At 41.8% G+C, this 15,978-nt stretch overlaps 1 protein-coding gene across 2 annotated transcripts in view; it reads right to left on the bottom strand.

The window, feature by feature from the left end:
* The window catches only part of CLEC3B (C-type lectin domain family 3 member B), a 52,238-nt gene extending 38,027 nt beyond the window's left edge, over nt 1–14,211 (bottom strand). For both annotated transcript variants that reach the window (XM_073630431.1, XM_073630433.1), the window contains exon 1: nt 14,054–14,211. In XM_073630431.1, the coding sequence (XP_073486532.1) occupies nt 14,054–14,147 (94 nt within the window). In that variant the 5' untranslated portion in view covers nt 14,148–14,211. The remainder of the gene's footprint in view (nt 1–14,053) is intronic.
* Between the last annotated feature and the right edge of the window lie 1,767 nt (nt 14,212–15,978).

Raw genomic sequence — 15,978 nt, 5'->3', positions numbered from 1 at the left:
ATTGTTGACATTTTTGCAGATTTATTAAAAAAGAAAAATTGAAATATCACATGGTCCTAAGTATTCAGACCCTTTGCTGTGACACTTATATATTTAACTCAGGTGCTGTCCATTTCTTCTGATCATCCTTGAGATGGTTCTACACCTTCATTTGAGTCCAGCTGTGTTTGATTATACTGATTGGACTTGATTAGGAAAGCCACACACCTGTCTATATAAGACCTTACAGCTCACAGTGCATGTCAGAGCAAATGAGAATCGTGAGGTCAAAGGAACTGCCTGAAGAGCTCAGAGACAGAATTGTGGCAAGGCACAGATCTGGCCAAGGTTACGAACAAATTTATGCTGCACTTAAGGTTCCTAAGAGCACAGTGGCCTCCATAATCTTTAAATGGAAGACGTTTGGGACAACCAGAACCCTTCCTAGAGCAGGCCGTCTGGCCAAACTGAGCTATCGGGGGAGAAGAGCCTTGGTGAGAGAGAGGTAAAGAAGAACCCAAAGATCACTGTGGCTGAGCTCCAGAGATGCAGTCGGGAGATGGGAGAAAGTTGTAGAAAGTCAACCATCACTACAGCCGTCCACCAGTCGGGGCTTTATGGCAGAGTGGCCCGACGGAAGCCTCTCCTCAGTGCAAGGCAGAAAGCCTGCATGGAGTTTGCTAAAAAAAACACCTGAAGGACTCCAACATGGTGAGAAATAAGATTCTTTGGTCTGATGAGATCAAGATAGAACTTTTTGGCCTTAATTCTAAGCGGTATGTGTGGAGAAAACCAGGCACTGCTCATCACCTGTCCAATACAGTCCCAACAGTGAAGCATGGTGGTGGCAGCATCATGCTGTGGGGGTGGTTTTCAGCTGCATGGACAGGACGACTGGTTGCAATTGAGGGAAAGATGAATGCGGCCAAGTACAGGGATATCCTGGACGAAAACCTTCTCCAGAGTGCAGACTGGGCTGAAGGTTTACCTTCCAACAAGACAATGACCCTAAGCACACAGCTAAAATAACGAAGGAGTGGCTTCACAACAACTCTGTGACTGTTCTTAACTGGCCCAGCCAGAGCCCTGACTTAAACCCAATTGAGCATCTCTGGAGAGACCTAAAAATGGCTGTCCACCAACGTTTACCATCCAACCTGACAGAACTGGAGAGGATCTGCAAGGAGGAATGGCAGAGGATCCCCAAATCCAGGTGTGAAAAACTTGTTGCATCTTTCCCAAAAAGACTCATGGCTGTATTAGATCAAAAGGGTGCTTCTTCTAAATACTGAGCAAAGGGTCTGAATACTTAGGACCATGTGATATTTCAGTTTTTCTTTTTTAATAAATCTGCAAAAATGTCAACAATTCTGTGTTTTTCTGTCAATATGGGGTGCTGTGTGTACATTAATGAGGAAAAAAAATGAACTTAAATGATTTTAGCAAATGGCTGCAATATAACAAAGAGTGAAATATTTAAGGGGGTCTGAATACTTTCCGTCCCCACTGTATATGAGACAACCTTGTAGCGAGCCTTTATATCTTTTATTTTGGGTTCATTCCAGTCTTTGGCAAATCTGTAAAGGCCCCCCATGGTCTGGTGGGTGTTTTTCATTTGCTTCTGGGTTAGCAGCTGTATAAGACATATATAGTCCTGAAGCAAAGATTTTTGCGTAACACGTAGGCCGATCAAGTTATTATGGTTTACTATTGTTGCACCTGTATACTATGTTTTAAATTTTACCACCTTTTGTGTTTGCCTATCAGCATTTTATGAAAAAAATCTTTGTTTAATTCTTTGTAATAAAAATGATTGGCTTTTAACAGTACCTAATCTATCTTTCTATGCATTCACTATGCATTCATAATTAAAATCTCACTACTCTGTTCTAATTTTTGTTTATGGTTGGAATGGATGATACCTCCAGGAGTGTAGTCATACAATGACATTTATTTAAAGTAGAACTATAGGCAAAACTTTTTTTTTCATTTTGGATAGAGCAAGAGAGGGTTATAACCCCTGTCAGATTGTTTTTCGCCATCTGTGTCCCATTGCAGAGATTTTTCTTCACTTCCTGTCCCATAGCCAAACAGGAAGTGAGAGGAGATCCCTGCAAATTAAGGGAATTCCTTGGGGACCCCCCAGATCTAGTGTCCCCATTGGAAGATTTCCCCTCTATTACTTTTCTGGGGACAACCCAAAATTTGGGATTTTCTTTTACTTTCTCTTTCTATGATAATGGTAAACAGGACAAATAGAGAGGGTGAGTCTTCCTAATGGGGGCACAGACAGCAATAAAAATTGTCAGGTGTTCTAATCCATCTCCACTCTGTCCAAAAACTTTTTGCCTTTAGTTATACTTTAATGTTCCTTCATAACTAACATTGGTTTGCCCATAGCAGAAATGTAAAAAAATGCTCTATTCCACTAGAGCTGGGGTGTCAAACTCAATTTCATCCTGGGCCACATCAGTATTATGATTGTCCTCAAAAGGGCCGGTTGTATCTGTACGATTAGATGTCCAGCGCATCCCCTCCCCTTACATTAGATTTCAAGAGCCACCCCACCATCAGAAGTTAAGTCCCCTATTTTCCCTAACATCACAGTGCACCCCCTTTCCTTATGCTGCTGCTGGGAAGAAGCTGGATGCATTGCTTGAAAGCAGAAAGTAGGGGTCTGGAGGAGGACCAGAGGAGGGCTGGAGCTCTCCTGCAGCTGCAGGAGAGGTGCGAGGGCCACATAAAATGGCCTGGAGGGCCGGATTCGGCCCGCGGGCCTTGTGTTTGACACCTGTGCACTAGAGGTATATAGGTATGAGAGCTTAAGTTGGATAAACAACAACAACCTGACAGTCTTGGAACTGTTCATTGCCACTTGGAATCACAAGTGCCAATGAACAGTTCCCAGTTTGTCAAGAGGCGTTTTGTCTTATAAGTAGGATAGGTGGGTGCGTGACCCAAGCTGAAAAAGATATAAAAAAAAAGTTATGTGACCAGATTTGCTGACTAATTAAGATCTTAGAGCCCTGGACTGCAATGAAGGATGTCCATTTCAAATGGGAGCTGCTAACTGAACTGGAGAAGGGAGGGGGGGTGTGTAAAAAATAAAATGTGTAAATGGACTAAAAAATCATAAAAATCTGTATTTTCTATGGATCCTGTAAAAAGAAAGGCTTCCGTTTTATCTTTACTGCAAATGTAATTAAAAGAAATAATGCAAAATGTCTAAACCATTGATAGTTGACTATGCAACTTTTCTTATAAGTCCAGTACTGGCAATGCATCTTCCACATCATTAGATGGACCTTTTAGTCTTTTTGTTTTGTTTCCTGTTTTGTTTCCTCACATTCTGTCAGTCAGATGTCTGGTAGGCTCCAAGGTGTTCCAAGAATGTCAGTGAAATTTATATTCATCTATATGGATCTTATTAAGAGACGTAAAAGTGAAAGCAGATAATCCAAAACACAGACCTCTTACAGTTAGAGCCCATTCACACAGGGGCAACTTTGGATCCGACTTCAAGTTGCCCCAAGTCGCCCCTAGTCGCGCTACATGAAAAAATCAATGTAAGTGAATAGATCCGTCTTAATGCACACTACTGCAGTCGCTCCGACTTCAGAAAAGGTTCCTGTACTACTTCAATCCGACTAGAAGGCAACTTGTACCCATTGATTTCAATGGAAGTTGCCTCCAAGTCTGATCACTGTTCATACTGAGGCAACTTTACAGGAAGCAGAAAGGAAACAGAAAGTAATTTCCTCCACTAAACAGCCAACCCCCTCCTTCTCACACACAGCTGATAAGCTCTGATTGGCCATTTGTAAAGTTCCCTGTCCTGGAGGCGACTTCAAGTTGTGTTGTAAGTTGCCCCAAGTCGTGGTGTGATTCATACTCAAGTCGTGTCCAAGTTGCCTCCCAAAGTCGCACTGAAAGACGTGTTGCCCCTGTGTGAATGGGCTCTTAAAGAGCTTGCATTTCCAATAAATTAGCATATAAACATTATACAAAAATAACAAGCTTAGAGCTATTTTCAATAGACATCTTATAAAACTGGCCTATGTTATAATAACTATACCAGGCACATTTTAACAACCATTTAGTAGACATGTGCACACTGAAATATTTCGTTTCGGAATTTCGTTTTCGTCTCAAAAATAAATTTATTTAGTTACTCTTGAAATTCGTTTTTATTTATTTCGTTTTTCGTTAAAAATTGCATTCGTCCGAAAATCCAAATTAAGGTCGAATCTGTCATTGAAGGCTTATGGTGTCTGTCGAATGTTCAAAGAAGATTCGACGGAGCAGCTAAACTGTACAATGCCGTATAGTTTACCTGCTCCGTCGAATCTTCTTAGAACTTTCAACAGACACCATAAGCCAAAGTACGTGTGTACTTAGTTCTAGCTATTTTATTGCTCCACCTCTTTGGTTACAATCAGCCAATAACATTCATCATCATCATTATTTTTATTTATCTTTTCTCCCCTACGTCGAATCTTTCCTCCCCTACGTCAAATCTTTCCTCCCCTACGTCGAATCTTTCCTCCCCTACGTCGAATCTTTCCTCCCCTACGTCGAATCTTTTTCTCCCCTACGTCGAATCTTTTTCTCCCCTACGTCGAATCTTTTTCTCCCCTACGTCGAATCTTTTTCTCCCCTACGTCGAATCTTTTCTCCCCTACGTCAAATCTTTTCTCCCCTACGTCGAATCTTTTCTCTCTACGTCAAATCTTTTCTCTCTATGTAGAATAATCTTGGACTAATAGAGCTAAGGTTAGGCACACTTTGAAAGATACATCAGAGAGGACATCAATCCTTATGGATTGCGCATTCAAATTTTCCCTCTGATTGAGAACATCAGCCCTGATTTTAAGAAACAGTGGGAGGATAACTTGCAGGCGTGCACACGCAGGATGATGAGGATGCTCATAGAGGAATATAAGATTCGTAGTCTGGCCCTTGACAAAGAGATTGATAATATATATTCAAAATTACAATCTTTTAAAAGTCTTCCCTCACTTAAGGAACATGAGGAAAGAATTAAGATTCACTTGGATCAAATTGCCTCCGAAACTCTCGGAAAAAAAGATAAAAAGTTCTGGCGCGACAAATTGTCCTTCCAGGAAGGGAGAGCATACAAGTGGACCCAAAATAATCATACCCTAAATTCCAAAAACAAAAGTCTAACTAAATCTACCCTGGAAAGAGGGTCAGACTCCTCTATCAATTCCTCTGTTTCCGCTTCCTCCTCTTCTCGCAACCGCAATAAGAACAGGCACAACAAACCTAAACGCCCTTTATCCGGAGAAGAGGGAAATGCACATAAGAAACACATTTCTGAACATTCCACTCCCATTGCTCCTTCCACTACACATATGTCGGGCAATTACGGTACATGTGGTGAGGACCCCTATCCCCCCACAGGAAACCCTGGTGGTAACACCGCTTCCTCCTCACTTACGACTGTTCAGCTCTCGCAATTAAGTGCGAGCTCAGCATCTAAAAGGGAGGTGGGCCAAAGCCGTTTTTTTCCTAAGGACACCATTCCCAAATCAAAAACTTAAATTGTATACAATCTAATACCACCAATGTTGATGATAGAAACATCATCAACTTATCCGACTACACTTTATCAGATGAAGAGAAATCCCTTTTGTCAAAGGGTCTGAGCTTCTGTCCCAGTTCCAATCTTGACACTTTTGAGGTTATTAAAGACCTAAACCTGTTTGCCCGAAAGTTGCTATTGAAGAGCATGTACTCTAAGGCCAAAACTAAACCCGAAACCACCGATGAACAACATGACAAGGATTTAGACGTCCTTTTGTCGCTATTGGAGAATGAGGACTCTGTTGACCTTATCGACACAATTAATTTAGATTCCCTCCTTCTTGATAAATCCACCGAACCTACCATTCCATCCTACGCTAATAAGAAGCTAAAGAACAAATCGGATAAATTCCCTTCCCTTGGTTCTAACCCTAATTTGTCATCTTTTGTCACTCTGGTCACGTCTGAAATTAAAAAACTTAAAATACACAAAAAGACCGGGAATGTATCTCCCACGGAATTGCTCGCTTTAAATACCCTTAAAAAATGCCATTCCCTTGTCATTAAGCCTTCTGATAAGGGTGGCAATATTGTGATCATGTCAAACGAGCAATATAAAATCATGTGTCATAAAGTTTTGTCCAACCGGGACTGGTATAGGCCTATTCCCAGGACTAGTATTGCCAAATTTGAGATCCAATTTTATGCCCTAGTTGACGGTGCCTTTTCACAGGGTATCATCAATCAGGACATCTGGGAATTTTTACGAATTAAATTTCCAAAAATTCCAACTTTTTATTGTCTACCCAAAGTCCATAAAAATTGTACAACACCACCAGGTAGACCTATAGTCTCCGGGAATGGGGCTATTACGGAACATCTGAGTCTGTTTGTAGATTCCCACCTAAAACCATTCGTCGAAAACTTGCCGTCATATGTGCGCGATACCATCCACTTATTACAATCCCTGGAAGGTCTACATGTCTCAGCACAGTCACTACTGGTAGCTATTGATGTTGAGGCCCTATATAGCTCAATTCCCCACCATTTGGGGTTGACTGTGGTCAGACACTTTATCACCCAAACACACAGAGATGACAAGAAACTCTGTGAGTTTGTCATTATGGCCCTGGAATTTATCCTTCATCATAACATCTTTTCTTTTGATGGCTCCCACTTCCTCCAGGTACAGGGCGTTGCGATGGGGACCTCCTGTGCCCCGTCCTACGCAAACCTGTACCTGGGGGAATGGGAGCAGTCCTTCCTTTCTGATGAGGCCTTTAGATCACACACTCAACACATAGCCGCATGGTATCGTTACATAGACGACATTTTGATGTTGTGGGAAGGCTCTGAAAGCCAACTAAACGAATGCATCAAAATGATGCAGCATAACATCTTTAATTTAAAGTTCACTGTGACCTACAGTCCACACAGTATTACATTTTTGGATACAACCATCAGCAAAAATTCTGAGGGAACTCTCTCTAGCAGCCTCTTTCGGAAACCCACCGCTGGCAATACCATCTTACATGCCTCCAGTTCTCACCCCCAACCACTGATCCGAGCGATTCCCTACAGCCAATACTTGAGGCTGAGACGGAATTGCTCCGATCAACAGACATATCTGACGGAAGCTGCTGCTCTTAGAGACAGACTCCGTCTGAGGGGCTACTCTTCTACGCTTTTGAAAAAAGCGTTCAAACGTGCAAACAGACATACTCGGCGGAAACTCCTCTTTAGTCCTCAAAAAAAAGCTATGATGGATTCCACCACTAGGATGATTATGAGGTTTACAAACCAACATGAATCGATTAAATCCATTTTCAACAAACATTGGCACCTTTTATACTCTGATTCCACCCTACGTCCATACTTACCCGCACGACCAGCGATCACCTATCGGCGTATCAGTTCCCTGCGTGACCATTTGGTCCGCAGTGAATTTGTTAGTGGATCACATGGGGACCCATGTAAGAGGTTTGGAACATTCACATGTGGAGGATGTTCCATATGCAGATATATGAATACACAACAGAATGTGACCCTCCCAAATGGGCATCCTTATAGACCACGCCACTTTGCAAACTGCAAGACAGAGGGTGTGATATACCTTTTAGTCTGCCAATGTCTTCAATTTTATGTAGGCAAGACCAAACAAAAATTCTCTTTGTGAGCCTCACGGCATATCACTGCCATGAGGAAAGCGAATCCCGAGCTCCCACTGGGGAGACATGTGATGAACGTGCATCATGTTACCTTTCCAAATATTTACTTTTTCATTTTGGATAGAGTTCACCCCAGCCCGAGAGGTGGGGATTGGAACAAGGCCTTGCTACAGCGGGAAGCCCGCTGGATTGCAGACCTTGCTGCCACCTCACCCCCCGGCTTGAATGATCATTTGAGTTTTAGACCCTTTTTAGAGGGTTTCTCCTCTGGAGTTTGTGAGAAAGATTTATAAGGTGCTTATGTGTAGGGTGCTGTTATGCTTTTCTCGGTTGCCCCTTTGTATTTTTTCATCATGTACAGTTTAATTAATTCAAAAATATATATATTTTTTTTTTTATATGTGTGTATATATATATATATATATATATATATATATATACACAGACATATCCTCATTTGAGGCACACTGTCGGCGTTTCTTGGGGAACACCTTTGTTCACCACAGCTCTGACCCCTCTTTTTCCCGCCCGGCGCATGCGGGCCTCCCGGGAATTTTTGTCCTTTGGGGGGCCTTTTTATGGGTACCCGGAACATACTCGCGGGGGATTGGCGGCTTTCCGCTGCCTTTCCACGCCTGCGGATTTTGGCGCCCCTTCATGCGTCGGTGGGCGATTTCTGCATGACCCCCCCCACAGTCCGCTGTGGGGGGGGCCGTGCAGCTCCCGCCCAGGGTCCCACTGCCCCTGTGGTGCCCATTTAGTGACCACCCGAGGGTACTAATATATGAGGTTGATGATTCCATTACAAATTCTTTTAGGCAGTTGTGTTTATTCATTGTTCTTGCTTTCCTATTTCCTATTCACTTACTCCCCCTTTAATCTTCATATAGTAACGCTTTTCCAGCAGTCCCCTTGCTTGATTGGGTTGCAGCACTTCAGTTGGTGTATACCCTGTCTTAATATCAGCAGACGGGGCAGATCGCCTCTCTGTTGGACTGAGCGGCGTCTTATTGTTGCCATGGATCCCCTCCCTCAGCGTCCGTAGGCGGATCGACGCTGTGGGGTTTCCATGGCACCTACATCTTGATTGGAGCGGCGATATGATTGGCGGAATTCAGACGCCAATCAGTGCCGCATTCACTCCCTCTTCCCCTTTATATTCAACCACCGGACGCCGTGTCGGTGTGACTGTCCGGCTCGGCGACGGTGGTTGGAGACGGCATAAAGCCACTGACTATACTGCAACATAATACTCGAGACAAGGTAAGGCTATCCCGCATCTCTTTGTTAATACTGCCTCTCTCTTTTTTTCGGTAACCTCCAATTATGGTATGCTCTTTATTGTGCTTGTTTGAGGAATATCCTGTCCACGCACATTAGGTATCACTACACACAGCCAATACCTTTGTCTTGCTGGTGAGTAAGCCTCTCTCTTGTATTACCCTACAGACTTTGTATTGTACGAAGCTGCTATTTCTGACAACTCGTGGAACTGCTCTTGCTCCTGAGGGACATCTGCTCCCCCTACTTGCACATCGGGGACATCTATTTACACCTAATTTTCACGTCCCTCATACACCAGCATTGGGGGTAAGTTATGAACATTCAGACTATTTTTCTACACCCGGCCTGTACGCATACCCGCATGATGCGGTGTTCATGCATTCTCAGCATATGGGTGCTTTTTGCTTCTTTATAGTACTCCAGCCTATAAGGCCTCCTTTCTTTTGTATTTTCAGATATATTCCCCCCCCCCCCTCTGGTTCTTTGCTTGTTGGGCCCCTTTGGGATAGTGCTGTCACTCCCGGAATCCCCTCCTGGGGTGGCACATCGGGACCAGTGTGGAAGAGGCGGGGCCAGAGATACGCCCGTTTCCTTTTTTGGATTCCTGGCGTCCGGTTTGTTTTTGCCCCCGAGAATTACTCCGACAGTCAGCCTCCCTCCCCGGTTATACTTGGGTAGGTGCGTTTTTTTTTGTTTTTTTTCAGAATGATATTAGATGCAGGAAACATGTTCAATGCATTTGTCTCTAATTACACTATTTTCATGTTTCATTATGTAGTGTAAAGTCTGCCTACAATTTGCCCTTGATGAAGGGACTCCTGCAGTCCCGAAATGCGTAGGCTCAGGTGGAAGACTACACGAATATACATTTGGTTCGCTCACCAGTATAATCCTGATTTTATTGTTAAATTGACCATTCTACATGATTGTAGTAGATTTTTCTTGATATGTATATTTTTTGTATATTTGTATTAATAAAATTGCTTTTATCTTTACTCCGTTGCCTTTAAAGTCCCACCATTTTCTGAGGGGTTATTTCTTTTTTCTCCTTACGTCAGGGATGGCGGCAACTCTTGTGACATAACTGGATGGTACCCCCTTTTTTCTTTGATTCAAGGTTAGGCACATTCGACCACAGGTTTGATGGACACAGATTGTTATTGTCATCATCATGTCGAATCTCCTATCTATATCGAACTGTTGTAGCAACGAAAACGAAAATAAAGCATTTGTTTATGTCGGATCTTTCGTTTTTCGGACTCTGCACTTTCGTTATCGTTTGTTAAAACGATAACGAAAATACCTGAAATTCGGACGAAAATGCATTCGGACGAAAACGAATGCACATGTCTACCATTTAGGATTTGCAGTGGAGACGGAAAGTATTCAGACCCCCCTTAAAGTTTTCACTCTTTGTTATATTGCAGCCATTTGCTAAAATCATTTAAGTTCATTTTTTTCCTCATTAATGTACACACAGCACCCTATGTTGACAGAAAAACACAGAATTGTTGACATTTTTGCAGATTTATTAAAAAAGAAAAACTGAAATATCACATGGTCCTAAGTATTCAGGCCCTTTGCTCAGTATTTACAAGAAGCACCCTTTTGATCTAATACAGCCATGAGTCTTTTTGGGAAAGATGTAACAAGTTTTTCACACCTGGATTTGGGATCCTCTGCCATTCCTCCTTGCAGATCCTCTCCAGTTCTGTCAGGTTGGATGGTAAACGTTGGTGGACAGCCATTTTTAGGTCTCTCCAGAGATGCTCAATTGGATTTAAGTCAGGGCTCTGGCTGGGCCATTCAAGAACAGTCACGGAGTTGTTGTGAAGCTACTCCTTCGTTATTTTAGCTGTGTGCTTAGGGTCATTGTCTTGTTGGAAGGTAAACCTTCGGCCCAGTCTGAGGTCCTGAGCACTCTGGAGAAGTTTTTCGTCCAGGATATCCCTGTACTTGGCTGCATTCATTTTTCCCTCGATTGTAACCAGTCGTCCTGTCACTGCAGCTGAAAAACACCCCCACAGCATGATGCTGCCACCACCATGCTTCACTGTTGGGACTGTATGTGATGAGCAGTGCCTGGTTTTCTCCACACATACCGCTTAGAATTAAGGCCAAAAAGTTCTATCTTGGTCTCATCAGACCAGAGAATCTTATTTCTCACCATCTTGGAGTCCTTCAGGTATTTTTTTAGCAAACTCCATGTGGGCTTTCATGTGCCTTGCACTGAGGAGAGGCTTCCGTCGGGCCACTCTGCCATAAAGCCCTGACTGGTGGACGGCTGCAGTGATGGTTGACTTTCTACAACTTTCTTCCATCTCCCGACTGCATCTCTGGAGCTCAGCCACAGTGATCTTTGGGTTCTTCTTTACCTCTCTCACCAAGGCCCTTCTCCCCCAATAGCTCAGTTTGGCCAGACGACCAGCTCTAGGAAGGGTTCTGGTTGTCCCAAACGTCTTCCATTTAAGGATTATGGAGGCCACTGTACACTTAGGAACCTTAAATGCAGCAGAAATTTTTCGCAACCTTGGCCAGATCTGTGCCTTGCCACATTTCTGTCCCTGAGCTCTTCAGGCAGTTCCCTTGACCTCATGATTCTCATTTGCTCTGACATGCACTGTGAGCTGTAAGGTCTTATATAGACAGGTGTGTGGCTTTCCTAATCAAGTCCAATCAGTATAATCAAACACAGCTGGACTCAAATGAAAGTGTAGAACCATCTCAAGGATGATCAGAAGAAATGAACAGCACCTGAGTTAAATATATGAGTGTCACAGCAAAGGGTCTGAATACTTAGGACCATGTGATATTTCAGTTTTTCTTTTTTAATAAATCTGCAAAAATGTCAACAATTCTGTGTTTTTCTGTCAATATGGGGTGCTGTGTGTACATTAATGAGGAAAAAAATGAATTTAAATGATTTTAGCAAATGGCTGCAATATAACAAAGAGTGAAAAATTTAAGGGGGTCTGAATACTTTCCGTCCCCACGGTATAACCTATAGCTAAAACGTTTTAACTTTCATGCAGGAGTGATCAAATACCCTTACAAGCTTTATTTATGTAGTCACAGCAGAGTACTGGACAATTTTATTAAGGTCATATCTAAAACTTATGTGTTGAGCTTAAATGTATTCCACATGCTCTCCAGTTATTCGGTATAGTTAATAGGTATTAGAATCATGGGTATTGACATACAGTTAGTATACAGGCAGCAGATACAGGAATGCTAACAAGTCGGATTATTTAATCAGGGAAAGCATATGAACAGCGAAACACAACACATCATCAAATAAAGTCAAGCCAAGATAGAGATACTACACCACCCCTTCAACTACACCCAGTTTTCTGATCAAAGATAAATGCTCACATTGGCAGATGGGTGGTTACGGAGACAGTGAAACTGTGATTAGTGTTTTTTCATCCAAAAACACTTATTTTCATAATTATGGTATTTATCTTTCAAGATCATTTTCAGCCCGTTTCGATCTGCCTTTGCTGTCTATCCAAATTAATGCTGAACTAGAATCAAACATCATCAGCATCAGTGAGCCCTCCCTTGGCCCATTACAACACCCCGTTGAATATTGAGAGAACCATAATTAACGAAGCCACATGTAAAAAGAGCTTTATAAGCCATAGAATTCACTTCTTTAATGTACAAGGACTGAATGTTTAGAACTGCCTGAACTGCTATAGAGATCAGCAGCTTGTTACATTAGGACTCTCATCTGCTGCCCCATCTTTGTCAAAGGGTTAACTTTTTTGGGGGGGGGCTGGAAAGAGCTGGAAAGAGAAGAAATAATTCTAAGTGCTGAACATTCCAGCTTGCAGCGCTCAGCGATTAACACTCTGGTCATAGGAATGTATAGTAAAATGCAGTTAATAGAATTAATGGGACGTTGGGAGGACAGAAACATTTGAGGGGACACTGTTGACTTGTTCATACACAAGTGTTTAAGTTGCAGAGCTGTCATTATGATCCCTGCTTTACTTCATAGCAATTTATGGATCTGGAATCTGCATGCAGGGTAGGAATACAAACTTTTCATACTTCACTAGCTACATGCTTGTTCCTGACCAGTGACACATTAGGTGGTAAGGCCTGGATGAGGAACTAGCAATAGAAGCTCCAGATATCTTTCTACTTACAGTTCAGGATATATATATATATATATATATATATATTTTTTTTTTTAATATATCCATAGGATGTAAAAACAAGGCTAAGCGACTCAACTATGCATGAAAATATAGGAACTAGAGTGCAAACAAATGGCAGCAGGTGCTCTGGACTGATGAGTCAAAATCTTAAATATTTAGCTTAGCAGGAGGCAGTTTGTTCGCGAAAGGATGGAGAGCGGTACAATGAGTGTCTGCAGGCAGCAGTGAAGCATGACGGAGCCTCCTTGCAAGTTTGGGGCTGCATTACTGCAAATAGAGTTGGAGATTTCCTTCAAAAACTGTGTGCAAGAGTACCTAGAAGAATTGAAGAATTGCTGCTGTTTTGAAGGCAAAGGCCACGCCAAATATTGATTTGGATTTCTCTTCTGTTCATTTACTTTCCATTTTGTTAATTGATAAAAAATAAACTATTAACACTTCTATTTCTGAAGGCATTCTCAGTTTACAGAATTTTTTTACACCTGCATAAAACTTTTGAACAGTACTGTATGTATATATATATATCTATATATATCTATATATATCTATATAGATATATATAGATATATATAGATATATATATATCTATAATTATTTAAAGATAGATAGATAGATAGATAGACAGACAGGATCCCTCTCCCCCCTCTCTATATATGTATATATTTATTTATATAGATTTCTAATGATATAATTATATTTTTTTACATACTGTAAAAAATGTTAAATATATTTACCTTTTTATAACATTAAAAAAAAAACTATCAATGATATAATTTACAAGTACATTAAAATAAGGTACTGTAATGAAATCAAAATGAATATATTTTTCTTACCAAATGTATCTAAATGCTTTTTATGTGCTCCTGCAAGGGACAAGAATAAAAAGTGTATTTACAAAATAGGTCTTACCTTGTTTAATTGTATGCCTCTGCTTCTTCTGTTGAATGGTGATTTGGACAAAGCAGAAGAGGCACAGCACCAGGAAGGCTCGTTTGTACTCCATGGCGAACCCAAGCACCGTTTGAAGTACACTGTGTTCCTGCACTTTATTAAATACGCCTATAATAAAAACATCTGTTCAGGAACTCCTTCCACATCATGAGCAAAGCATTCCTTAACCTCTGCAGAGCCTAGCAATAGGCATTATAATACAATTATGTATGCTAATAAAGGTCTGGAAAATGCTAGTTTTATGGTACTTAAGGGTATAGAAAGACATAAACTCTGATTAGGCATGCATCTTAAAACATAACTAAATCTAATTAACTACATTGACCAAAAAAATAAAAAATCTATTGTACATTACTGGCAAACAGTTGCAGTTATTTTAGAATGAAGATATTTTCTGTTTCAATCGTTTTTATTAGTTTTACAAACGAGAGTGATATAATCTATCAGACATTTTTACATTACTGAGGCTATCAAGAACGGCAAAGGCATACAGTAGTACCAAGTCAAGGGATACCAGTATAGTCCCGTGTTTCAAGCAGGTAATATTTGCAACTCTTATGCCGCGTACACACGGTCGGACTTTTCGTCTACAAAAGTCTGACAGCCCCTTCCGACAGACTTTCGGCAGACTTTTGGCGGACTTGCGGCGGACTTGCGGCAGACTTTCTAACGAACGGACTTGCCTACACACGATCACACAAAAGTTCGACAGCCTAGTACGCGGTGACGTACACCAAGTCCGACGAGACTATAAAACGGAAGTTCAATAGCCCATACGACACCCTTTGGGCTCCTTCTGCTAATCTCGTGTTTATCTCGTGTTAGTAGAAGTTTGGTGAGAGACGATTCGCGCTTGTGAGACTCGTATTTTTCAGTTCGTTTTAACTGTTGTTCAGTCTGTGCTTGTGAGGTTTGTATCTGCTTTTCAGTGCGTTTGGTCAGTTGGCATTGAGAAATCTTTGTTTTATTGTCCGCTCGTTCCTGATTTTCAGGTCGCTCTTCACAGGCCTTGCTGTTCTTCAGTGCGTTCTGTTAAGTGCTTTCTGACCAGCCGACTATTTTGAAGCCATGTTACCTGTACGTACTCGTCGTCGAGCTCGTGCATTGTATGTGCTTGGTGCTGTAGTTCATTCTTCAGCCCAAGACCAGTCCATGAACAGGGCGAGGAGGAGTTCATGGACCAAGAATTGGTTGCTTCAGCGTGACCAGTTCTGTCACATGCCTTTGCTCCGTGAGATCCATGAGAATAATCCTGAGGATTTCAGGAACTTTCTCCGGATGACGGACCCCATTTTTGACCGTTTGTTGGCTTTGCTGACCCCCTATATCAGCAGGCAGGATACCTGCATGAGGCAAGCCATCACTCCAGAGCAGAGGCTAGTTGCCACGTTGCGGTACTTGGCGACAGGGAGAAGCCTACAGGACCTCAAGTTCTCGACAGGCATCTCCCCCCAGGCTCTGGGGATCATTATCCCAGAGACCTGTTCTGCCATCATCCAGGTCCTGCAGAAGGACTATATTAAGGTAAGAATTTTTTCTTTTATTAGCATCACATGTTCTTTTCTTTAATCTTTGATAATGTAATGTATTTCTTAACTCAAACACTACTTACTATCATTGCAATATAGTGTGAATGTCCCCTTTTTCTCCTCACACATGCTGGAATTTTTTCCTGTTCTTTTTTGTCATGCATGTATATTTGCCTTCCTTCCTTTTTCTCCTCACACATGCTGGAATTTTTTCCTGTTCTTTTTTGTCATGCATGTATATTTGCCTTCACTAACCTCCCCAGCATACAATGCTGGGCACATATCCACCTAGTCTACTCAGTTTGAATGTATTTAGTCAGCTGCATTGTATTTTGTTTCCCCTAAACGCAATCC

Source organism: Aquarana catesbeiana, linkage group LG05 (assembly GCF_042186555.1).
Source record: "Aquarana catesbeiana isolate 2022-GZ linkage group LG05, ASM4218655v1, whole genome shotgun sequence".
In the NCBI taxonomy this organism is placed as follows: domain Eukaryota; kingdom Metazoa; phylum Chordata; class Amphibia; order Anura; family Ranidae; genus Aquarana; species Aquarana catesbeiana.
This window is presented reverse-complemented; position numbering and strand designations above follow the sequence as displayed.